The sequence below is a fragment of the Triturus cristatus genome, chromosome 8 (genome assembly GCF_964204655.1).
Source record: "Triturus cristatus chromosome 8, aTriCri1.1, whole genome shotgun sequence".
NCBI classification, from domain to species: Eukaryota; Metazoa; Chordata; class Amphibia; order Caudata; family Salamandridae; genus Triturus; species Triturus cristatus.
In genome coordinates, this window is record NC_140591.1 from 184,080,984 (window position 1) to 184,107,634 (window position 26,651).

The window sequence follows — 26,651 nt, forward strand, 5'->3', positions numbered from 1 at the left end:
ATCACAAAATGGCAATTAAGTATACATATAATATTAGGACCCATGAGTGATTTAAGTATTCTTTTGTGTTTAGACCTGGCCCATTCAGAGGGCAAGCAGGAACGAATGGGCCCAATCGTGGTCACAGGTGGACTGTGAACCGAAACCAGCCTTGGCAAGCAACTCGACCGCCCCCCGGGTGTGGAGGTGGGGAGTGAGGGGGGGGGAGGCGAGGGGTCAAGTTGCTTGCCAGGGCCAAGGAGCAGCACCACAACTCCTGCTGATTTTTTTGTTACAGGGAGCCGATACTGTAGCTCTGCTGCAAATCCAGCCCTGTAACAAAAGTGGCCCCGGAAGGGTCCAAAACCGTCCCCCAACCTTCCGGCCCACCAGGAAACCTTCCGGCCCACCAGGAAAACACCTGGTGCCCGCTACGGCCATTCCGGCCCTGAACGTGGTGGTTCAGGCCTTTCACTCCTGATGTCTCAGGGCCCGACCTCTGAAAATACTTTGAGAACTCAGCCCCTTCAGCACTTGATTCTAGGTGATAGAGTGGGTCAAGCAGTCCAAGTCTTATCAAGGAGGAGGTATGGTGCAGGGTGGACACAGGCTCACAATTAAAAAAGACATACAGCAACTTCAACATATGATTGTCCAGTAAAATACTTGCTTTTATGTAAAAGGTAGAATTTATATACAACCAAAAAGTTTAATACATCACACCACAAATAATACAAAGAGTCTTTCCTGTCTAAGGCCCATGATTATTTCCCATTCACATGAGGAGACAGCCAAGCTTGGCACAGATTGGGATTTCAAGGCTCAGAGGTTCCACTATGGCTTTGAGAAAGTCTAAGTGTCTCCCAATGTAGCAGGTTAGTCAGAGCAATTTCTCCCACAGGCACAGTGACCTGGAATTCACTCTTTCTAGCTCTCACCGGAGTGGCTATGTGGAGGGCCCGGGCTTTCATCAGCAGCACAGCAATACAGGAATCTGGATGCTGTAGTCAAGGGAGCAGGTGTCCACAAGTACATGAATTGTTAAGAATTCATCATACCGGTGTTAATTATATACGGTACTATACTCATTCCGTAATTTAAAGTATTCATGCAAGAACGTGTTACATTCTAAATCATTGCAAAACAGTTGCACCCATGGCAATTATACATACCCTTTCAGGTAGTATACTTACGGGTATTCAGCAATGCGCAGATAGCAAAGGGCTCGATTACCATATAGAATGTGATTTTCAGGGCTTTGAAAATAAAAAATAATAGTTTGCTTAAGTACATTTTCCCTTAGATCGAAGCATGTTAACACTGATCAACAGTTTTTTTTTCTACTACCTTTTTAACATTGCAATTTTCCAATTCATAACAAAATGTATTTATTAATTATACATTTCATGCACTAACAATACATATGGCTTTAACTGGTGACTATTTTACTGCTGATAGGCAAATATTCATCCATAAGGATTTGAACTGCAAAGGACAGTTAAACACATGTACTAGCCCAATAGGTTGCCTTACATTCTTAACAATTAGGAACTTAGGACTATTAAAGGGTTGAAGAACAGTAACTGTGCCATAGTTTAATAAAAAGTAGAAGCTAGTAGACATGAAGCATGTATCCTCCTACGCACCACTGCCAACGCTTGCCCTACATTACATTGTTATTCATGGCTGAGTTTTAAAAAAGTGTACCAAAATTTAGCTAGAGTGTCTGTGGGGACAGTAAATGCCAACTCTTGGCAAAAGATAACCATGCATGAAATGTTGATTTGGAAGACTATGGTGGCAGTGGCACCAGAGGACCTATCAGGTGTTGTATGAGTATGTTATACAGTCAAAAATCAGCATTTGCTACCTGATCTTACAATCAGAAAGTAGTATTTGGGGAATGTATAAAAAGTATGGGCTTGTGGCACAAAAGGTCTAAAAAATTATGGGCAGGGGCGTGAATATGGCAGGAAGGCTCCTCGATGTTAATAGCATCATAGTGATTTCCATTTACATTAGAAAGAATCAGACTGCAAAAACCAAAGCACAGGATAGCCTGAATCAACAGTGTGTCTCAAAAGTCCCTATTTCATGACCTATCGCTAAAGCACCTCTTCTTGGCATAGCTCCAAGTCCATCTTGGCATGAGAAGAGCGAGGCATCAGTTACTGCAGACAGAGTAATTTGGGGGGAAAACTTAAGTGTAAACAGAGAAGACATTGTTTTACCATGAACCATGGAGACATGCTGAAGTCTTAAAGCATGTAAGCCGTCAGGCTCAATTTCTAGTTGTAGGTTGTCAACAGGTGATACTTGTGTGAGGAAATCATTCCGAACCACTTGATAAGACCATTAATATCACAAACTTTGGTTCTTGGAGTAGGGTGGAGATTCTTGAAACCTACTCAGTTTTCTTGTGCAATTTTCCAGAGAAATCAGTTTTCCCACCACAACGGTATGTGACTTGTCTCCATTATGGTAAAAAACGGTCTGTGGACAGAGTTGAAAATATTTGTCTAGAATGCCTTTTATCCCGGGTTTACATTTTCAGTTATCGAACCACAATCAGCATCAAACATCTAATGTTTTCACTCTAAATGTGCTGAACAGATTTAATGTAGCCCCCAGCCCTCCCAACTCCCCATGGACCACGTAGTTGCTGCAAAGTGTGGTGAATTGGAACTCAATGTGCCATTAGACATGTCCAGGGGTTTCTGCTGAAGCAGAGAGAAAAATGGAGCTCTGGTTTGCAGCCAAAACTGCTAACTTTCAGGACTACTTGGCCCCGTCTCCCAACCCTATACAACTCTTCTCGCATTTCTGAACATTCTGTATGAAACTGGCAAACAAAATTCTGAGGTGGAGGGAAAAAGAAAATGTTATGCAGTTTTGTCCAAAATGGCCTAAATTATGTAACAACCAAAAAAAGTTCTTCAACTGAACCATGACCATCATATTTGTAATGTATGGTGATGAAAATTAAAGACTAATCCTCAGCTATTGATAATCAAAAGTTCACAATCCCTCTGGTTGGGACAGCTGCTTAATAGGCATATGTTTTAAAGTGTTTCTGGCAAATGTCCTAGCCTGGGTCACCCTGAGGAAGGTCTATCCAGGTGTAAAATAAATCAGATGACAGTAGACTTTACTAGTTGGGGGATCACCTCAGATGACTAGCATGATACCCAGTGACTGGCTCCAAGTGACAGAATATTCGATTTTTCATTGCCGTGAACAAGATAACAGAAAATCGTATCAGGTAGTGAATTTAGAGGCTACACTGGATTACAAAGTAAAATCGTCAAGAGAACGCAGACGCATCACAGCAAACCCCTTGACATTTTGGGAATGGAATGCTCCTGAAAAAAAGGTGTAGGCAGCCCGGAAATAGAGCAGGATTGGTGTCCACCAGTCTTCATAACCCACAAGAAGGATTTAGGTCTTTACCTATAGAAAGACAAGCATATGCAAATGAAGCTTTTTATTTATTTAGTTTTTGTAACAAGAAGCATCCGTTTCTCTGGCGTAAGAAGCAGAGAAAGTTGCCTATTCTAAAAAAACAAACAAGCCAGCATCCTCATTAACCATCAAGAAATGGGGAGTGCTCAGTCTATGTCTGTGGTCAGACGTGTTGTAAAAAAGTTTGCTTCTCCCACATCCCAAGACTAGCATCAGGTTCAGCTACCAGAGTAATATTCTGCTTTTCTGCAACAAAGGCAGGACGGTGCAGATTTCTATTTCAATACAATGCTCCCCTCTTCCTTAATAATATTAACAGTTTAAGACTTGCAACTATAGTACAGCCCAGCTTTCTGGTTCTTTACGTATGGTACATCATGTCCAGAACTACTGGAGTTATGATGCCTCAGAGGGATTTGAGCTCAGGCTTCACTTTTTTGATGTGCACGCCTTTTGAGCTGCTGCACAGTCACAGTTGAGTCTCTCATATCAACATAACATTGGCTAGACATGTAAACCTGCCTTATATCACTTTCTTCAAAGATAAGATGGCGCTGGTGACCCGAGCTTCTATTCTACCAAAAAGTGGACATTCTATTTTATGACAGTCAGGCTATTACCCAACCACCATTCTCTGCCCATCTCATCCCTTTAAGGAGGAAGGGAGACTTCACTGTTTAGACTCTTCAAAGGATAAGAAGGAATCAAGCTTTCATATCAATCGTACCAACTAATACTGAGTGGATGATCAGCTATGTGCAGGGTTTTCCAGAGCAAAGAAGGGCAAAGGAGTGCAATAAGCAATCATCCCTAGATGGATTGTTTCTCTGCATAAAGATCTGCTGCGCCCTGGCAAAAAAGTTACCTCCAGAAGGCTTGTAGACTCACTCCACCAGGTCTAAACCTGCTATCACTTTTTTACCACGCTGAGTGCCTATCCTCGACATTTATCAGGCAGCTACGTGGACGTTGGTGCACATGTGCACCAAGCACTACTGCTCGACGGTAGAGTCCATCAAGGAGGTCATTCTGTCCGCTCAGACCTGCAGGACGTTTTGGTATGAACCAGTTCAAAGACCCACCACCTTGGGAAGTACTGCTATGGTATCTATTCACAAGGTGAGGAATGTGCAGTTAGAAGTATCCATTAGAAGGAACGCGTTACCTGTAACTGCGGTTATCCAGTATTGGTATCTTTCATAGATTCACATGCCTGAATCATTCCCCGTGGTCGGGATGGGAGTCCCCGGTACATAAATAAAGTAATGTCTCACTAGACATATAGAGTAATAGGCCAAAGGCCTCACCTTAGTAACATATCCACGTCCTTTTGTAAAAAAGGACCAAACTTTGGAGGGTAACCAATCAGCTATCACCACCCTCTAGAACATTACTGGATAACCGCAGTTACAGGTAAGTAACGCGTTCCTTATCCAGTATTAGGGTATCTTTCATAGATTCACATGCCTGAATCAGAATAGTAAGCAATGAGAAGCACATTTCGAAAGGTACAGTATATATAAATTCACCAGATAACATATCAATGTGAACATAGAAAAGTGTTTTTGTATCGTGAAACCTTGAAAATCAATAAAATGTTGAAAAAAAAAAATGTGAACATAGAAAGTACCAAAAAGCAATGACATAGTAGAGGCATAAAACACAATAGAGAAATGTGCGTATAGAAAAAAGGATGGTGGGATGAAAGGAAGGGCTCACCTCTAATGAAATAAATGACGGAGCACCGCTTGACCCACTGCAGCGTCTTTAATGAGTTCCGTATCCAGGCAGTAATGCTTGGTAAATGTATGCAGTGTCTTCCATGTTGCCGCTCTGCAAATGTCCGCAATGGGCACACCTACAAAAAGTGCCATTGAAGTAGAGATTGCCATCGTGGAATGGGCTTGAACTTTGGAGAGCAGGGGCTGCCCCGCTTGCTGGTGACAAAAAGTAATAGCTGCGGAGATCCAGCAAGAGATACTTTGTTTAGTGAGTGGGAGACCTTTCCTAGGTCGTCTGTAAGCCACAAAGAGTTGGTTGGATTTGCGGAAGGTCTTTGTCTTGTCAATGTAGAATTTCAAGCAGCGTTTAAGGTCTAAAGAATGCAGAGTTTTTTCTGTCATTGTTTGAGGATTTGGATAGAAGGAGCGCAACACAATAGGCTCATTGAGATGGAAGTTTGACGGAACCTTAGGGATAAACTTCGGATTTGTGCGAAGTATGACCCTGTCGTGTTTGAATTGAAGGAAAGGGTCTTGAATTGAGAAAGCATGAAGTTTACTCATTCGCCTTGCCGAGGTAAGGGCTAGAAGGAGCGCTGTTTTCAAGGAGAGATACTTGAGATCCGCTCTGAGGATTGGCTCAAAAGGGTGTTTCATAAGTTGAGCCAGAACCGTGTTGAGTTGTCATGCAGGAGGTAAAGTCTTTACCGGAGGGAATGTTCTAAACAGGCCTTTAAGGAATTGTTTAATCAACCGATGAGACCACAGAGAAGGGCCTGCAGAGGCCTGAAACGGGATATTGCTGCCAGATGGACTTTAATGGAGGCATGAGCAAGACCAGGTAAGGCAGTATTTGCTCTGGAGAAGGTGTATTTTATTTGACTTGCACCAGATACAGAACCTCTTCCATTTTAAGGAATATGTTTTGGTAGTACTATCTGCTCGAGCCCGAGCCAGAACTGCTCTACAGTCCGGAGGGATGTCTAGACCCTGGAACTCTCTGAACTCAGGAGCCAAGCTGATAATCTGAGAAATGCTGGACTTGTTGGTGGTTTATAGTGAGGAGAGAGGGAAACTGTATCAACCGGATCAGCGGTTCCCGGGAGAGAAGGTGAAGCTCCGTGAACCAGTGTTGGTGTGGCCTAGCTGGAGCTATCAGGATGAGCGTGCAAGGTTCCGCTTTCAATTTCCTGAGCACCCTGGGAATCAGGGGAACTGGTGGAAAAGCGTATGCAAAGACGTTGCACCATGCGATCGAAAACGCATTCCCTAGAGATCTCTTCTGGGGATGCCAGCTTGCGAAGTGTTGGCATTTGGCGTTCTGCTGGGTAGCGAAAAGGTCCAGAAGAGGGGTGCCCCATTGAGAGAATATGCGGTCAAGGGACCGCTGATTCAACTCCCACTCGTGACATGCGGTCTGTTGTCTGCTCAAAGAGCCGGCCAGAACATTGTGTGTTCCTGGAACATACTCTGCTCGAAGAGAAATGTTGTGAAGGAGCAACCAGTTCCAGATTTTTTGCGACTCGTGAGAGAGTGTTAGAGAACGAATCCCTCCCTGCTTGTTTAAATAGTGCATTCGCTCTTGTGAAGGAAACGCTTTCCTTTGGAGCGTGTCGAGAGTAGCACCCAGGAAAGTTATGCGCTGGGAAGGTTGAAGGACGGACTTGTCCTGATTGAGAGTAAGCCCCAATCAAAAAGCCTTAGACAGGCATTGGAAGACCTGGACGCACCTTCTAGAGAGGGTGCTTTGACAAGCCAGTCATCCAGATATGGAAAGACCTGATGGTGTTGTTGTCAGAGATATGCAGCCACCGGAGAAAGGCATTTTGTAAAAATGCGTGGTGCCGATTTGAGTCCGAACGGCAGGACACGAAATTGGTAATGCCTGCCCGCTACTGCGAATCTCAGACATTTTTTGTGGTTGCGGTGGATCGGGATGTGAAAATAGGCATCCTGAGGGTCTAAAGACACCATGTAGTCGTCCGCATTGAGTAGTTGTAGTACTTCCTGGATGGTGACCATACGAAACAACAGTTTTTTCAAGAATTTGTTGAGGTTTCTCAAGTCTAATATCGGTCTCCATTTTTTCTCCTTTTTTGCGTATTAGGAAAAATCTGGAGTAAAATCCCTTCCCCCTTTGACGTAGAGGAACTCTTTCTATAGCTCCCTTCTGGAGCATAAGTGAAAGTTCCAGGAGCAGAGCATGCAGATTTTTGTGAAGCATAGGACGGGGAGGGGTTTGGGGAGGAATTTGAATGAATTCTAGTGAATGTCCGAATTGAACCAGTTGTAGAACCCAACGGTCCGTTGTTATTTGCTTCCAATTTTTTAGAAAGTGGGAAATTCTTCCTCCAACCTTGGAGGGCAGAGAGGAGGTGGAGACCGGCAGTAGTGGGAAGTCATTGTCGCCGAGCAGCGTCTTTCTGTCGACCTCCTTTGCCACGAAAGGAAGATTTAGTGTAGGTGGATTGCTGTTGACGTTGCTGGTATTGTGGCCGATATTGCTGAGTGGAAGAGAAGGAAGATCGGTGTTGGTAATCACCTCTGGTAGACGTTTGCCCTCTCCCCCTTGAGCCTCGAAAAGATGGGTTCTTGAATTGAAGGGTACCCAAAGCCCTAGCCGTGTCAGTATCCTTTTTAATACCTTGCAGAGCTTCGTCGATGTGTGTCCCAAAAAGAAGCTGACCATCATATGGCATGTCTAAAACTTTTGTTTGTACCTCCGGTCGGAATGAAGTCGCCTTCAACCAACCCTGGCGCCGTAGTACAGCTGCGCCCGCGAGTTGGCGAAACCCAGTAGAGGTGATATCCATCTCACAGTCTATAATCTCTGATGCAGACCGCTCACCCTCCAGCAAGATTTTCTTTGCCTCTTCCTTTGAGTCCTCTGGCAAGGCCGCAAGGTATGGAGCAATATCTGCCCAAATCTGCCTGTTATAACGTCCTAACAGTGCCAAGGAATTGGATGCACGCACTGTTAATGCAGACATGGACGAGCAGCGTTTGCCAATATTGTCCAGCCGTCTACCCTCTTTGTCCGGATGAGCGGTCAGCAAAGCCGAAGGATTTTTCGATTTCCGCTGAGCAGCTTGTGTAATGACTGAGTCCGGTTTAGGATGGCCGGTCAGGCAAGCCGGAGCAGTATCTGGAGCCCTATATTTCTTATCCAGACAAGGCAATACTGAAGGCACCGAGGAAGGGTTCTGCATGATCGTAACACCATGATCCCATATGTAGTCCAAAACAGGGATAGATCTAACGGATTTTATAAAAAGGCTCTTTAAAATCGTAGAGGAAGCAATCCTGTTGGTGTGAGGGAATAGGTATTTGGAAGCGCTGCGTCGCTCTTTCCACTATGTTGTGAAAGCCTCCAATGTCCTCTGGAGGCGAGTCAGCTGGGGCAGGCACGGGAGAAGCTGGACAGGGAAGTATGTAATCGTCCCACTCGTCACGAGTAGACTGGGAATCCTGAAGTTCCCCTTCTTCTTGTTTATCCTCCTCATTGTCTGTAGAAAATGGAGGTGGTGATGTGACAGGCTCAGACTGTAAGCTTAACGGAGGAGGTCGCGGTCTTGGTGGTGGAGACACAACCTAAGCTGAGATGTTGCAGACGTTGGAAATCTCTGCTTATAGTCCGAAATGAGGAACTGCAGGTCAGAGACCAGGGATGCATGCAAACAAACCATGGGAGGTGGAGGCGGATGGCATTCTTCAGGAGAAACCGCCTGATCTTCCTGCCCTTGATCATCATAATCCGAACTGTCCTGGTATTTAACGTTCAGTTGCGATGGGCTGGTCGCCGTTCTGAACATACTGCCATCATCAGAGTCTTCTTCCTCCAAAAATGTGCTGAAGGCAAGGGCTCGACTCTACTAGGGTAGGTCAGGGCCGGTGTTAACGTACGTTTCGTGATTTTTAGGTGCACATACGTACTTTGTAGGTCAGAATCTGCTGTCGTTGACGGTCCCGTCGACGGTATAGCTGTCGATGGTGAAGTGCCGACGGGTACCATGGTAGATTGAGGTCCCGTCATCAGAGCAGTCGTCGACTGTGTCGTCGATGAAGGTTTCGTCGACGGAGTCCTCGTCGACGATGATGTAGATGTCGACGGGACAGTCTTCGTCGACTTCGGCGATCTTAGTGTCGACGGTGTCTTTTTTAATTTTAGCATCGACGAGACAGACCTACCGGCCGTCGACGATGGAGTTGTCGTCGTCGAAGTTGATAGTGAATGAGACGCGGCAGAAGTTGAAACTGTCGTCGTTGACGAGGTCACATTCAATGCCTTAGATGGAGATTCTCATCGTCGAAGCCACCGTTGACGAGGCCGTCACGACGGTATGGAAGAAGGCTTTTTAATGGCATGAATAACTGCCTGAGGAGAAACCTTCGCTGGAAGAGTCTTAGGAAGGACCTCTGAAGGCTTTTTATGCGCCTTCTTTTGAGGTGGCTGCGACGAATGGCCTGGAGAAGCCACCATTGGTCTTTTCTGAGAGCACTGTGAAGATATGGACGAGCCCTCACTTTCCTCAGAAGACAGTACTGGGTCTTTGTCTTTAAGCCTCTGCAGCCAAATTAAGAGGCGTCCCTCACGATCTTTGAGGGTCTTGGAGGAAAAGGTACGACATATCTTACAATCCTTTGAAGAGTGGTTCGGATAAAGGCAGTAGAGATAGTCTTTGTGTTGATCGTCCACATGAAGTCTCTTTTTTCCACAGGAACACAGGACCTAAAAAGGCCCTTCTTCGAGGTATCTGCCATGAAGAACTGAAGAACTTCACCCAGTAGATGGAAATTTGAAGAAAGAAACACTGGTAATCCAGAAACAAGGAATGCTGAGCAGAGCTCAGAGGAGACTCCCTTAGCATGACGTGCGGTAGAAAATCTGAGGGACTAGAGCTCCTTCCAGGAAGGTTCTAGAGGGTGGTGATAGCCGATTGGTTACTCTCCAAAGTTTGGACCTTTTTTTACAAAAGGACGTGGATATGTTACTAAGGTGAGGCCTTTGGCCTATTACTCTATATGTCTAGTGAGAAATTATTTATGTACCGGGGACTCCCATCCCGACGACGGGGAATGATTCAGGCATGTGAATCTATGAAAGATACCCTAATACTGGATAAGAACAAGTTACTTACCTTATGTACCGCTCTTTCTAATGGGTACTCTAACTAGAGCTTCCTCATCGACCCTGCCACCTCACCGTTCTGTGACACATTTCTTCACATCTAAAAAGGTCACAATTTTAGAGATCTGCACACTATTCTTGCTAAGGGGCTCTGCATCTGCGGGCGCGGACAGCCTGAGAAAGCAGCTGATGTCAGCACGCAAGGGTGGCCCTTCTATGCAGCTTTGTTCGTCACTTCCAGAGGGTAATGATGTTGGCATGGAGGCCCACCATGCCACCTACTGGTGAGCAGAAGAACTGCTTTAAAGTTTCCGGATACTGTCTGATACCTGGGGAATATCCACAAGCGGAGGTATCGGAGGTAAAATAGCTATTATATAGAAGAATATAAACCTTGAACAAATTCATGTCTGTATTCAAAACTCTTTTTACATATCATGTAGAAAGTCTTCGCACATACTGGTACTGAATGGCTTTAGTATATAACTTGACAGCTGATTCATAATTTTCTTTGGCAAACTCTTTATTTCCCTTTGTCTTCGATGATTCACTTTTCTGCAAAATAAATAACATGCATGAGAATTGTTCCAATTACAGTAATAATATTCAGAATTATTCCTACCGCTATTAACAATTAACAAATAAGAGTGCCATAAAGCAATAAAAACTCTTTGCAAATATAGGTAGAAGGCAATCACACTCCTTAACAGAGTTGAATATTCTTTCTCAATTTACAAAAATTTGAGTGTCTAAATTCTCAATAGGCTATCCCAACTCACTGGTGGTAAAGACATCCGGACATTCTTTCCAACTTCATGTTAGAAAGAACAAATTGAGAATGTTCATAAACGTTACGCAATACAGTACATTCTACCAAGGTATGACATGGAAAACTTTTTTTTTCTTTTTTTAAGCCACCCAGTTTGAGATGCCGTCTGCTGAATGACAGACAGTAGTTCATTTGCCAGATGCCAGCTTGACTGGCTGGATTCTCCTTCTGAAATTAGCAGCTTGCTCACATCTAATGTCCATAAGTAATACATTTAGAATTGTAGAGAATATTTTACCTTAATACAAAGATCACACACTGCTTGCTCCTCTTCCTTTTTCATGCTGCAAAGGTTACTTGCCATCCGATTTAAAAAGAAGGAATCTGTAGGGAGCAGTCAAGCCAACAAAGTCAGAGCACGCTTACTTCTTTTGTCTCAAATATTCAACTGGGTGCATTTGCTTAGAAATAAAACAGCATATAAACAAAACATACTCTCAAGCATTCAAAACAACTATGCTGAGCTCAGAAAATGAATAACTTAAAAAAGAAATCGTAATAAATAGTGAAGTCTAGTTTTTTTACGCCTAATAGACAGATCCTAAGCTAATGTTATAGAACAGATTTCAAACCAGCATTGCATAGCCAATCGGTCTCGCCTTTGGGACCTTATAAGTGTTTAGCCATGCAACACTTGATGTTGTTACACCAAGGATATTGAGCTGGATAACTAAACACTTATAAGGTCCAAAAGGCGAGACCGATTGGCTATGCCAATGCTTGTTTTAATTCTGTGTCTGGCTGCCAGCGCACCCACCAGGCCCCACCCCCCAATCTTGTTTGCATGTTTAGGGAATAGATCGCTTTCTCTGGGAAGGCCCTGGCCTTGAGGTGCTGTGATAGAGTGCCAAGAAGGATCCCACAATGCTTTGCAAGTTTGGAGGTTTAGTCTAGACCAGTGATAATGAAAGCATGGTCCGGGAACGATTGCAGCCCTCTTGACCTTTACGTGCAGCACCCCTCTACCCGTACAGTAGCACAAGCTACTGTTTACTTGCTGAGCATTAATATTAAGAAAAACATGTTAAATTAGCAGGCAAGCATTTATTTGCAGGTTAAATGAAGTAACTACTGTGGTGTCCTGCACCACTTAACTTTAGTTAACCTGCAAATAAATGCTTGCCTGTATATTTAACATTTTTAAACCTCCTTACACAATCCCTGACCCACACAGGACCCCTTACCGCCACAGTGCGGCCCTCGGTCACAACGCATACCATACTTTGTGGCCCCTGGGCAAATGTTTACGAGTACCCATGGTCTAGAAGGACCAGAAGCTGCTTTTAAGACTCACCGAGGCCCTAGTTATCATGACTACGGTTATCTGCCCTAGGGACATGCCTCATGCTTAATTTGTAAAAGAATAAGTACCGGGGCTCAAAGTTATGCTCAGTATCCCACAGCCTGCGCCATCGGATGTCGGGTGATGAATACCAAGGCTGCGTAGCCTTGATTACACCTCATGCCTCTTACATCCGCCTACAGACCACGGGTTCAGTTCCCGGGGTCACTCACTTCCTTGCATCCACCCAGTGCCCTACACCAGGGTGCTAACCATTAACATTCTGACCTGGTGAACCCGCCTACGTCTGGATGGCTGACACAGGTTTCCCTTATGAAACTAAGGGACTGCACTCTTCATTTACCAAGCAATCCCAATCATTCCGTTGCAGGTTTTACGCCAATCCATGAAATTAGCTTAAACTGTCCTGGTGCTACACATCGGGAAAGAGTTAACATTGGCGTGCCTCGTCACAGCTGCAAAATGCCCCCCCCACAGTTTTAGCTAGTCACTGGTTTTTAGCCATCGTTGAGCAGCGAAGTAATGCTAATTGAACTACTGACACTACAAGTTCCAGAATGCAACATGCTGTGAGGTAAAAAGCCAGGCATCCACGTAGCCCTTGCTACCACAGATCTAGTTGTGGGCGAGGCATCGCCTGTAGTATTGTGTCCAGGTCTCTACAGCGTCAGAATCGAACTACTCCAGTGGTTGACAATGGACAGCCTGCAAGGGGCTCTCCAGGATTCTCCTGAAGAAATGATGTAGATAAAGAGAGGGGTGCGAGAACAGATGGGCCCAGGGATGGAAGTACAGAAGACGGGGTGAGCATATTCCCAGCGCGGTGAGAAAGAGACCTGTTAGAGACACTGGGAATAGCAGTAAAGTGATGGCAGGTATGGAAAGGGCAACAATAGGAACAGAATCGAAAGCAACATGCGATTTATGGTAGCGAATGATCAAAAAAAATGTGCTGGTGAACAATAACAGTTTACATAATTTATTCAGGCTATGTAGTGCAGATTAAAAACGGGCCTCAGAAGGGGAGACGAGGGTGTCTGTTTTATTTTGATGGCACTAGTTCACCTCCCAGGTGGCAGCGAGGCTGTTTCCATAAACTCCATCTGATTTGGTGTGTTGTGCATGAGCGGGAGTGCAAGCACCCACATGCCCCACACCTGGCAGACCAGTTTGCTGACTTTTGTGCTGAAACTCACATGCTCTTTGAGGGCGCGCCGTACAATCTCAAGAAGAGAATGCTCAACTAACTGTGGGCGCGCCTGCATGAGGAAGCAAGATGTCTCCCCTTATGTATACGAGATCCAGGTGGTTGTCTATCAGTAGTGCAGTACCACTGGGGCTTAGAAGTGTGAGCCCCACCGCACAGCAAGGGGGGGTGGGGGGGGGGGGGGGGGGGTGAGTCTCAGCAGTCTTTATTGTTGCATTGGGGCCCGGACACCTTTGCTGCGCCAATGTTTACATTGTATTAAATGACGTCTTCTCATTGATTCGCCCCCCACCCTCCCAAAACCGAAGCAGCTCGAACCAACTCACCCTCTTTCAGATACGGACTGGCCTGCAAAGAGGTTTATTTCCAGACACCGTGGGTATCCTAGTAGGCCCGGGCTCCAGCCTTACCGGACATGTCATTGACCACTCCCTACCCACCTTTCAGAGGCCCCTTGCGGTCTCGAGTGAAGGAGCGAAGAAGAGAGTGAGAGAAGTCAGAGAAAGGAAGGGAAGCCACAGAGAGAGCAGGGATGGAAGCAGAGAATGGGAATGGAGAAGCGGGAAAGACTAAGGTGAGAGAATGAGGAGAGAAGCCCGGAGGCAGCGTGGCAGAAGAAATCGGGGTGGGGATAAGTTACAGGCAGGCACTGTAGGGGAGGAAGCAGGGCTCTCGGATGAGACAGACGCGATTCTGGAGGAAGGGCAAGCCACGCAGAGCTGCCACTTTCAGTCGGAGTGTCTCTGTCGCGAAGAGGAAGGACTGAACGCAGAGTGTGGGAGAGACCGTGGGATCCGGGGAGAGACAGAGTGCCTGAGCCGGCGTGGAGAGACTGCTGGAGCTGCGCACAGATTGATAGCTCTAGCGGGGTAGAGACTACGCCTGGAGCCGCACACGGGCTACGAGAGCCGGCAAGAGCTTCCTAATGCTGTTTTCAAGCACACTCGTGCTTGTGGCAGCATCCGCCTTGCGGAAGCGAGCAGCAGCCAATTGGCACGCGCGCCGCTGCTCGCTCCCGCAAGGCGGATGCCACCACAAGCACGAGTGTGCTTCAAAATGAGCAGACCAATGGCTAAAGGCCCTCCTAGAGCAGCGCATGCACGCTGCCTAGGCAAGACCTAAAAGAGAATAAGCCTTCAAATGGTGTTTTTTTCTTTCTGTCTTGTTCTCCACAAGTTGCTTTATTATTACGTTGAACTAAAGCACGTCCCTGTTCCAGTAAGACCAATCCATGAGCTCACCCCTTCAATCATCAAGGGTGGGTATGACACTCAGTAAGGAGCCCTGATGAAGTCCATATAACGACGAAACACGTGTTGGCTATTGTGAGGCTATATGGAAAAAGCTTATTGAAATAATAAAGCAACTTGTGGAGAACAAGACAGAAAGAACAAAACACCATTTGAAGATGACTTCTTTATTGAAATCTGTTGTATAAATTGTTTTGCGTGTGCCATTTGGGTTTATCTAGATTTGTATAGAACCTCGGTATGGGGCTATCTTTTGTGAATGTAGGGTGAGCAATGCTCCCTTGTGTGCGCCGCTCTTACTCTTATCAAATGTTCAAATACTACATGTTAACTTCCGAGAGAGCGCTGGGAAACGCTTTAATACACCCCTTTTCTCAAGTTACCCAAGCTGTTACCTCGTGCTTATCTGCTCGTCCATATTGGGTTTACAAATATTTTTACAGATTTGCTTCTTGTACTGTGGATATGGCATAAGCAACAAAAGTCTACAGAAGACATTCACATACCGGCCGAATGGTTTTATGTCATGTATCACACCTCATCCAGCTGTAACCAATTGTACTCCATATTTACAAGGAGGGGTCAAACTACAAGCGCCAAAATGCAATGTGCATTTAAACAAGTGATCACAAAAATTGCATAGGTCCACTTTCCAGCAACACAACATAATAAAGACCAACACTTCCCTTCAAGTCAAAGATTAAGGAAAACACAGTCGCATCTCAAACACCAGGACCAAACAAAAACTATCACGGTTACAGATTTGTTTATGAAGTTCATTTTTCAATAAAGTGTAAAAGCTGGGATTTCACATTGGAACACAGTTTATACAGCTAAAAATCTTATGAAAATTATGTTCTTGCAATTGTATTGCACTGCAAAATGTATATAGTGCCTACTACCACTCGGTGGGGCACAGAAGTGGCTGGCTTACTGAGCAACATGCTAAGCTGTGCAGTGTGTGTGCATGGAAGGGTGATGTCTTTGTTTTTGTGCCTATGTGGAAGTACACAATAACAGTGAGATGAGGCTATCGTGTTATGGACACAGGGCTTAGTAGTCTGATGGATGGCACTGTCTGAGAGGTAGATGCTCAGTTTATGGTGTCCAGCAAATTGGCAACTTTGAGGAGCCCTGCAGGTCTCTTTATGACATTTCTTGTGATCCTAGTACACTTAGCTGGTGACTGCACTTGAATGACCAACCTCCGATACTTTGTTTCAAACTCTATAGTCCAAAGTAGGCATAGAAGAAAATATGGACGGGATGGACTTTGTTACGATCATCTAACATCTGACTGCACTTGTGAGTTACAAAGAAGTGATCATCATATGTAGCTATTTGGGCCTTGTAGTGGAGAACTAGATTAGAGTCATCCAATTGGCCAGCAATACGTGGGAGATCTCTTCACTTATTGCATGTCTGTTCAGTTGGTGACGACTGGTGTATGAGTTGGTACAGAACGGGGCAATGGACAAGAAGCATAGCACATATGTCTTATGTGAGCGCAAAAGGATTAACCAGTAAAAGAGAGTAATTAAGTAGCCTGTTTTAACTGCAATCAGCAGCGGACAGCTGAGTGTTAAAGGTATTAGAATGGACCAGAAGGGTTACATATGAATTGACAATTATAAAATATAATACCCAATCTAGCCATAGGTCAGTCACTCATCGATTACCTGGATATAGAAATGACTATGCTGGTTGGGCTGTTCCATATTTGTGGACTGCTAAATCTAGATTCTACTTGAAGGAGCGAATATCATACCTAGTTCTATCCAAGGGTTGTATTGATGTAATTGCAATTGTATTTATATAGTGCTTAGTACTCCTGACGGGGCCTTGAAGCACTTTTCGGCGAGTAGCATTCTACTCCAGAACCTAAAGGATTAGTGGTGGATTAGTAGAAGAAAATATAAGTTGTTAACTTGAGCGGTGGACATGTGAATCTGTTAGTCTGATTGAATAGAATAAAGGAGGGACAGAGGAGGGAAGAGTCAACATAGTGTTTTTTGGGAGATCATATCAGTTAGATGACGTTTGGGATGAGTCAAAGGAGGGGTACAGGAGGGAAGAGTGTAGGAAGTGTTTATCTGGACATCAAAGTAGGAATGTAAGTTAGGGTGAGTCAAGGAGGGAAAAGTCCAGGAAGGATCTTCAGGAGATCATACTAGTAGAATGATGTTTGGGATGAGCCAGAGAGTGGAGGCAGATGAGATACTGACAGAAGTATAGGATGAGACAAAAGAAGTGCATTAGAAGGAGTTGAAGTTTTTTCTTCTTGTTTCTTTCTACAGAAGGAGTAAAGTAATACAATATATAGATACAAAACTACATATAAAGGGTATACATTTATAAATGCCCAGAAGTGGGTCCCGTGCTCACTGTACGACAGTATTCAAGCTAGCCTGGCTGATGAAGGGTGATGCCCTGAAACCAGTTCCAGGATGCATGTTTCCGGTCCGGGGAGGACCTGGGTTGGCAGTTCGGGCTGGATTGTTCCCATAAGGAACAGGGTCAAGACTGATTTGCATCTGGCTGGGTACAAACCGGGTGGTGTGGTGAGCAAAAGAATGATGGATTAAATCCAGATCCTTGCGACTGGGGGTGAATGTTTGCATGGTCCAGCATACCGTCCATTAATTGTTTCTTTTGCATTTGTCGCCCTATGTGGGAAGGGTATGCCCAGACGTGGGTCCCGTGCTCATTGCACCAGAGGATTCAAGCTAGCCTGGCTGATGAAGAGGGATGCCCTGAAATCGGTCCAGGATGCTTGTTTTCAGTCCAGGGAGGTCCTGGCTTGGCAGTTCGGGCTGGACTGTTCCCTTAAGGAACAGGGTCAAGTCTGATTTGCATTTGTTGGGTCCAAACTTGGGTGGTGTGGTGAGCAAAAGAATGATGGACTAAACCTAGTTCCTTGTGACTGTGGGTGAAAGTTTGCACTGAACAGCAGTCCATCCATCAACTGTTTCTTTTGCTCTTATATTATATGGCACAGGTTTTCTTTGAACTAATACAGCTCTCAAAAATCTTTTTTTTTTTTTTTTTTTTTTAATACTAAAAAAATACAGTTAATTTCAGAAACCTATTAACTGAAATTATGGACAAATTAGATAAATGGGCTTCCCTCAATTTATCATTGTGGGGGAAAATTCAGCAAATCAATAAGGTAATAGCCCCAAAAGTGTTATAGCTATTATCAATGTTGCCTGTTACATTTCCTTCTTTTTTTTACCAATTAATAAAATAAAATTTATTCGGAATAATAAGACTCCTCGTATCAAATACAGGTTCTTACAAACTGCTAAATCAGCAGGAGGTTTAGGTGTTCCAAACTTTAAGAAACATCATGCCTCATTTTTGACTGTGCAAAGTGTTTCATGTTTTTTTTTCAATACAGATTTCCACATAACACCCCTTGCGGCCATTCTTACTATGGATCTTAAGAAAGCAAAGGTTTCTTCTCTAATCTTTAATTGCAATACAAACACTAAATGAACTCTTTATGCAACATTTCGTCATAGACTTAGAATTTCTAAGAATGTTTCTTTCTGGAGTAATCCTCAGATTAGACTACATACCCGGCCTCTTGTTGGGAAAAATTGATTCATGCTCGTAAATTTTATACGCTAGATATTTGCTTTAGTATCATGTTTTTATCGTTTTCTGAGTTACAATTCAAGTAATAGCGCCTTGATTTTGAATACCATAGATATATTATATTGAGTAATGTGATTCTTAGTTACAATTGGAATGGAATTATCCTTTGGTCTACATAGACTTACCGGTCATATTGCTTCTAACACATATAAAATATAATATTTGCAAATTATCAATTTGTCAAGGATCAGTGCTTTATGCAATCTCATCTCAAATAATAACTACTCCTTACAAATGTGGAAGAAGATCTGAGTATGTAATATTTCAAATTGGCTTCCTTCCTTCATCTGCCATACCAATGATTTTATATTAAGTAACTGTTACTGCACTCCTGTTAAATTGTATAATAAAAAGTTAATTGACAAACCCGATTGTTGGAACTGGAAAACTGAACAAGGTTAATTGAAACACGTCATTTGAATATCCAGCTATATGTAACTTTTGTTCTCAGGTACGGTGCATAATCTCTAAACTTTAAAATTGATCATTGTTGGGTTGCATATGTATTTTTATGTTACTTATGTATATTTCTTATGTACCATGCCTTTCGTTACTGTAAGGAATTTCCACCACTGTGGGATTTCAGAACGGAAGGTACGGCGGTGAAACAGTGAGAGTTGAACTGAGGAGCGGATGAGACCTGCGGTCGTTGCTCCTGTCTTGTTGGAGAATTATAAAATAAAGAATTGAAGTACTTACCTTCCTGCTTCTTTTCACTGGCGACAAGTTGCCCCTCCTTCAAGACGTCCACACGTGCCTGTGTCTCATTCACCTACCGGAGCGACAAACCCAATTTGAATCGTCCAGGAGGTGAGGACTCTGATGTTGTACGTATATCCTGCCAAAAGCATCCGCGCAAACGAGTGGTGGAGGTGAGGATATCCATATTTTTAAACTATTTGCCGTTTTCGTCACGTCAATGTGATTTCCTCGCGCTTAATGCCATGCGCGTAATTGAAAGTGTGACATCAACTACAAGGTGAACATTGCCCTTTGCCTGGCGCCGTTCTACGTTGCATCTCCACGTAAATTACCGCCATCTTAATTGTTTCTCCTACCATAGCAACGTAGCGTTTCACTTCAACGCTGACACGCACAACTAATTAAAACATCGCTGATGCGCACAGCTCAATTAAAGTCCTCATTTCAACGTCAAGGTCTCAAGATTAATGCGCACAGCTGACATAGATATCGTTGATGCGCACAGCTCTTTTTAAGATTAAATGCGCACAGCTGACAGATATCGCCGATGCGCACAGCTCATTTAGAGTTCAGAATTCACAGGCACAGCTAATAAAGACATCGCTGATGCGCACAGCTCATTTAAAGTTTATAGTTAATGCACTCAGCTATTAAAACATCGCTGATGTGCAGAGTTCTTTTATCTTTCAAGTTCACACAGTTTTTGAGCATTTCATGCTAAGTTCAAGGAACTAACATGCTCTCATACAGAGTTTTCTTTAGAAGTCCACATTATATAATTCAGTATTCAATAACACTGTGCCAACCATAACAACTCTTAAGATTGTATATTTGAGAATTTTTTCTAAACATGCAGCAATCTTTGTCACCTCCTCCTGCCTTTTCACCTAATCCTGCTTCTCCTGAGGTTAAATATTATATGACATCAGCTTACCATCAAATTGATTTACACCCTGATTCTAGACACTACACTGCGTTCATCACCCCGGAGGGTTTGTTCCAATACAATCAAATGCCTTTTGGACTTGCTTCTGCATCAGCAGTTCCCCAAAAAACTGTGGAAAGCATGTTCAAAGATAATCCCGGGGTGACGGCGTTCCAGGACGATCTGTTAGTTCATGGTTCTAATCAGATTCAACACAATGAAAGATTGCGTCATGTTTTCTCCATTCTTAAAGAAAAAGGTGTCACTTTGATTTTTGAAAAATGTAAACTAAATGTAACCTCTTTAGATTATTTAGGCTATAGAATTTCTGCCAAGGGTGTCGAACCAAAATCCAGCCTAGTTAAGGCTATAGAGGAATTTTATGCATCTAGTGATTAAGGTCAATTGTGATCATTCATGGGACTCATCGAGTTCTATGCAAGATTTGTGCCTAATTGTTCTGCAAAAACATTCCATATGAGGAATTTAGAAGAAAAAAATGTAATTTACAAAAGGAATGATGAATGTGATGACGAATTTCACATAATCAAAAAAGAGATTGCACATGCCGTCCCTCTCAAACCTTTTGACATTAATGATCACACAATAATCATGACCGATGCCAGTTAGAAGGGTGTCGGTGATGTACTCATACAGCATAGGGATGGCAGGGATGAGGTGATAGCTTTTGCGTATAGAGGTTTGAAAGGAGCTGAAGCTACTTACTCTGTGATAGAATGCGAAGCCTTCCACTGTTGGTGGGGGATTGTTCATTTTATACAGTATTTATGGGGCTCCAGATTTACTGTTAGAGTGGATCATAAACCTTTGGTTCAACTCTTTACCACCAAAGGAGGAGATAAAGCCACTCCTCGTATTGCAAAGTGGCAGTACTGATTGTTAGAACAATGTCGATGTTGAATATGTTCCTGGAAAACATAATATTTTAGCTGATTGTTTGTCCAGGATGCCGGGAAGTACTTTTGATGTGGATAGTCACGACGATAAGGAATTTGAGTCGGAAATCTTTTGTTACGCATTACCTCATTCAGATGGAGCTATTTTAGAAAGTGAATGGAGAGATGCGTATGATACTGACTTAGACATTAAAAAGCTCATGAGTATGGTTCACACAGGATGGACCAAAGAATGTTTGAAGGATGAAATTATCAGTAAATTTAAGCATGGTTTTGATGAACTCTCTATTGTAAATGGGCTTTTATATCGCTCTTCTTTACTTGTGGTTCCTTTGAGCATGAGAGTCAAGGTGCTTACTTTAGTTCATGAAGGCCATATTGGTATGCGTGCCAGGAAGAGAAGGATTAGAGAGCATTTTTGGTGGCCTGGTCTCGACAAGCAAGTAGAGCATTTTGTGAGGGACTGTTTACATTGTGCTGTAAGTGACAAGTCTCAAGTGACAGTACCTAGTCCTGTTCATGCTGTGAGTGTTCCTTCCAAGCCCTGGTCCAAACTGTACGTTGACATTATTGGCTCTTTATCTTTGTCTGATTTTGGAATATGGTATAGTTGTAACAGATTACCACAGTCGTTGGCCGGAGTTGAAATTTATAAAGGTCCCTACTACTTCTTGTGTAATACAATTTATTGAATTTTTATTTGCTATGGAAGGTGTTCCAGACGAAATAGTCGCAGACAATAGCTGCCAATTTACTTCTTCTGAATTTGAGAGATTTGTAAGCTTCATGAGTATTAAACACACCAAAACCTCACTTTATCACCCTAGGAGTAATGGTCTCGTAGAGAGATTCAACAGAGTTATTAAGGACAACATACAGTTGTCTAAAGCCAGTATTCTAAATTGCAAAAATGAACTTAAACATTTTTTGTGGGCCGTACGCACCACCCCAAATTCTGATACAGAAGTTTCTCCGTTCATCTGACTAAGGGGCCGTCTTCCATCTTCCAAATTGTTAAGGAAGTGGATGGGTGAGTTTGGTCTACCAGTAGACAAGATAAAAGAAGTAGGGAAGAAAAGAGTAGAGCCCCAAAACAAGTATGTTCAAAATAGTTCTAGAGAGCTTAATGTGAAAGTTGGTGATCGAGTTAGAGTAAAATGTGCTCGTATTGTGCCTAAGGGTGAATCCAAGTTCTCAAGTCTGTTGTAAGAGTTAACAAGAGTGCAGTACAATTAGAGGACGGAAGATGGTGGAACAAGAACAAGATCTCAGTTTCCAAATCACCCCATCTTTTGATGCATGATGGTTCTGCACCTCACCATAGTCAAGGTGAAATGGCTCATGGTTCCCATACCCGTGTTCCTTCTTCCAGGGTTTCAAGAGTTCCTAAAAAGTTTCATGATTATGTTATGCATTAATATGTTTCACTTCTTTGATTGTTCTGTTTTTATTGCTTTCTTTTGCAGAGGAGGAAGATGTGTTGGGTTGCATATGTATTTTTATGTTACTTATGTATATTTCTTATGCACCGTGCCTTTCGTTACAGTAAGGAATTTCCACCACTGTGGGATTCCAGAACGGAAGGTACGGCGGTGAAACAGTGACAGTTGAACTGAGGAGCGGATGAGACCTGCGGTCGTTGCTCCTGTCTTGTTTGAGAATTATAAAATAAAGAATTGAAGAACTTACCTTCCTGCTTCTTTTCAATCATCCCATCACATATAAAACGTATTACTGGCAAATCTTCACTCATTTCATTTCCACTGTCATATATGGATGCTAAATTATTTGATTTACTTGTTTCTTCTTCTATCAAATCTATTACTATGAATTGGAAAACTGTGATTAATACATCTTCACTGCCTGCTGGCACCGAATATTATATATGAGAAATGGAGTTGACTTATTGTTCAATAAAAATAAGAGGCTGCTTTATATCACATCATTAATTTGGAAGACTTTGGATTTTTCTCTCACTAATAGCTAATTGCATATTTTACTTTCATTTGTATTAGATAGTAATCTATAAGTAACCCTATTTTTTACGGTTTTTATGTTCTATCGGTTATATAACAAGATAATATTGTTCAGCACTTCCTTCACTCATATTCAGCATTACATACGATGTATGACTTTTTTGGCTGTTATTTTATGTAGGTCTTCATGTTCTTATATTATAAAGCTCAATAAAATGCTTTGAACAGGGGAACTCGATGGCACAACCTGGGGATGCCGATCTATCGGAGGTGGAAATCACCCTAACAGCATGCCTTCACTTACAGAACACAAATATGCAGTATGCCATGTACCTATGAGAAACGTGTTGTATTTGAATCTTAGTTATACCATATCCTGTAACTCCTTGCTGACTGTTCCTTTGTAACTGTACTCTTCCTCCCTCTCCACTCCTCTCCCACATTGCCCTTTGGAACATTCCTACGGTTTAGAACGCTGTAATCGGAGATGTTTTACTTCAGCAGGGAGCTTGGAGACAGTAAATAAAGAAGTTATACTTACCTCTGTGCCTTCCTTGTCATTACTTTAATGTTTATCCGAAAATGAATCCTTTTTATGTCAAGCTCTACCTTATCTAAAAAAATTGAAAACACAACTATTTCATACTCATTTAAAGTGACTAAACTAAATGCGTATATTTCTCAGTCAGAATTCCTTAATGATAATCCTCTAGTATGGTTGATTCCAGCTGTTCGTTGTATTTGTGACCTAATGGTATATGAAAAGCACAGTACAATTGGTATTGTAGTAAAGGCCTGTAAAGTGTCATGTTCTCTCAGGTTCCTCAAATCAACTGTGTAAAATCCCTGACACAAGATCTATTTGGCTGCTTCCTGACCATCAAAGTGGCCATTCATACCTGCCCTGGAAAACTGATAATATTGGGCAATCTCCTAATGGGCAAGTGAGTAGCACAGCACAAAGAGGTGATAAAAGAAGAGCGTAAGGATCGACTCCCACAGGAGAAAAGTTTAATTGTCTGAGGGTCTGTTTGGAGTCAGGAGGCATACAGGGAAAGGAAATGGGTTTGCCACTGGAAACTTGAACTTCTTGTCTTCTGGATGCAGGGTGAACAGAAAGAAACCTGCAGTCAGTCTACGGTATTTAACCACCTGACCGTTGAAAGCAAAGGCAGGTAGTCAGAACTGGGTCCAAAAAGACCATACTGACAGTTCGAAGAGGCTCAGAGGAGGCAAAAGAGTGACAAACTACTAGCCATTGCCTCCTCAACGGATAGGAAACTCCTCAGCTTTGGCTACCTTGAAGATCATTACTGTATAAGGAAGCAACCTCCTCAGCGAGAGGGACAAAGAGACTTCTATAAAGCTGCTAAGTGTAAACTGTCTTCAGCACTGAGAGCATGGTGGAGATTATCTGTATTACTGCCACAAGCATCATTATGTGCAACAATGGAGGGCACCTGGCCATCATCAGAATCTGAACGAATAAGCCCCTCTATCAATGCAAAGTTATGTTAATTTTATTTATAGAGCGCACAATTACCCTGAGGAGTCCTGGCACTAGCTCAACTCTGCTGAGAAACAAGGTGGCACAGAGAGAAAGTGTGACTGGAGGGAGTTATTCATTATAAAGCCAGGTTTTGAGTTGTTTCCTGAAAGCTAGGAGGTTCGTAAAATTCCTCAAACTCCAAGGGAGGGCATTCCAAGCCTTGGCCGCACCTGTAATAAAGTTCTCCATCCCCACAAAGCTTTCTTCGTGGGCTGTATGCTCACAAATTTGGCTCCTAGTGAGCGGAGGGTTCTTTTGGGAGTGTACCATCGAAATTGATGAGTCAAAAACCCGACACCCTGACCATGAACTGCCTTAAAGACAGTGCACAGTGATTTAAATGTCACCCTTTTCCTGATAGGCAGCCAATGTAGTCTTTAATTTCTTTGGCTACCAATACAAATTTGGGGGTGCCTGTCACCAGCCTTGCTGCTGCATTTTGCAAGATCTGTAGTTTATTGAGATGTCGCTCTAGGGTGTTTAAATAATGCTCATTGCAGTAGTCCAGTCGAGATAAAATAATGGATGAGACGACTGTTTGTAAGCTGTCTTCTGGCAAGAATGGTTTGACCTTTTTTTTTTTTAGCAGTTTGAGGGAATGAAAGGTGGCCTAGGTAGTCGCCTTTATCTGGTGCTCAAAATTCAGTCTGTCGTCCACTGTAATACCTAGATTGTTGCCTTCTCCGTGGGTTTGGGGAGGATGCCCAGATCTGCTGGCCACCAGTCTGGGGTCCAGAAGTTGGCCTTTTTTCCAAACATGAGGACCTCGGTTGTGCCCGAGTTAAGTTTTAGGCAGTTTTGAGAAATCCATGAATTAACTGCTCCCATACAGTCATAGAAATTCTTGTCAATGCCTGCTTCGTGACCTGGTAGAAGAGACACAACAATTTGCGTGTCGTCTGCATAGGACGCAAGGCTAACCATAAGATCTTATCAAGGGGGCCACGGATGCCACATACACATTGAAAAGGGTCGGGCTAAGGGATGATCCTTGTGGAACCCCACACGGTAGCGAGAAAGGTTTAGATTCAAAATTCCCTAAGGAGACTGTTTGTTTCCTGTCCTTTAGAAACGCTTTTAGCAGCCTCCATGCCCTTCCTTTGACTCCAATCTCATACAGACGGTCCATCAAAAGATTGTGATGGAGCGTGTCGAAGACTGCGGACAAATCCAGCATGATGAGGGGCACCTCACCACCTTGGTCTGGGGCTATCCTGATTTCTTCAGTTGACTTTATCAGGGCGGTCTCCGTGCTACGCCCTGCTCTGAAGCCATACTGCGTGGGATCCAGTAACCTATTCTCATATAGAAATGCACTCAACTGAGCATTTATTTCCTTTTCCTCCATTTTAGCTGGTAATTGGAGGCGGGAGATAGGTCTATAGTTGTTTGGATCTTTTGGGTACAAATTGGGTTTTTTCAACAATGGGAGTATGGAGGCCTGCTTCCAACATCTAGGGAAGTCTCCTGTTTCAAACATGGCATGAATACTGATGTCAGGGTTGTGGCAATTGGTTCCAGGGCTAGTTTGGCCACTGTCACTGGACAGGGGTCATAGGGGGGTCCGGACTTAACTGAGCCCAAAAGCAGCTTAGTGTCCTCGATACTGAGTGGGGCGAATTTTTCGAGTGCCGGGCAGGCTCCTAAGACTTGCTTTGAGCCCGTAAACCTATTTTCCATAGCTCCCTGCGGGTGGTGGTTAAAGGCTGAAAAAATACCTTCTACCTTTTTTTGAAAGAACTTAGCAGTTTCCTCGCTCTTTTCATGACTTGATTCAACCTTAGGTGGACTTGGGAACGCCAGTCTGGCTACAGTTTTGTACAGTTCTTTGGTGGAATTTTTAGCTAACTCTATATGGTTTATAAAGAGCTTTATTGAATTGAACACTGCTTGTTTATAAACAAAGAGACCTTGTTTCTAAACATCCTTTTCTGCTATATTATATTTTTTTCGCCAATTGCGTTCTAGCCGTTTACAAGTTAGTTTCTGACTTCTGAGCTCTTCCGAGAACCATGGAGAGGTTGGTGTAGTGCATTTGAGGGG

At 43.3% G+C, this 26,651-nt stretch overlaps 1 protein-coding gene across 3 annotated transcripts in view; it reads right to left on the minus strand.

Annotated features, from left to right (window-relative positions):
• The window catches only part of LOC146801785 (E3 ubiquitin-protein ligase TTC3-like), a 1,762,960-nt gene that overhangs the window by 1,487,588 nt on the left and 248,721 nt on the right, over positions 1-26,651 (minus strand). For all 3 annotated transcript variants that reach the window (XM_085621278.1, XM_085621277.1, XM_085621276.1), the window contains exons 8-10: positions 11,358-11,443; positions 10,751-10,845; positions 1,173-1,235 (exon numbers count right to left, since the gene is read on the minus strand). In XM_085621278.1, the coding sequence (XP_085477404.1) occupies positions 1,173-1,235; positions 10,751-10,845; positions 11,358-11,443 (244 nt within the window). The remainder of the gene's footprint in view (positions 1-1,172; positions 1,236-10,750; positions 10,846-11,357; positions 11,444-26,651) is intronic.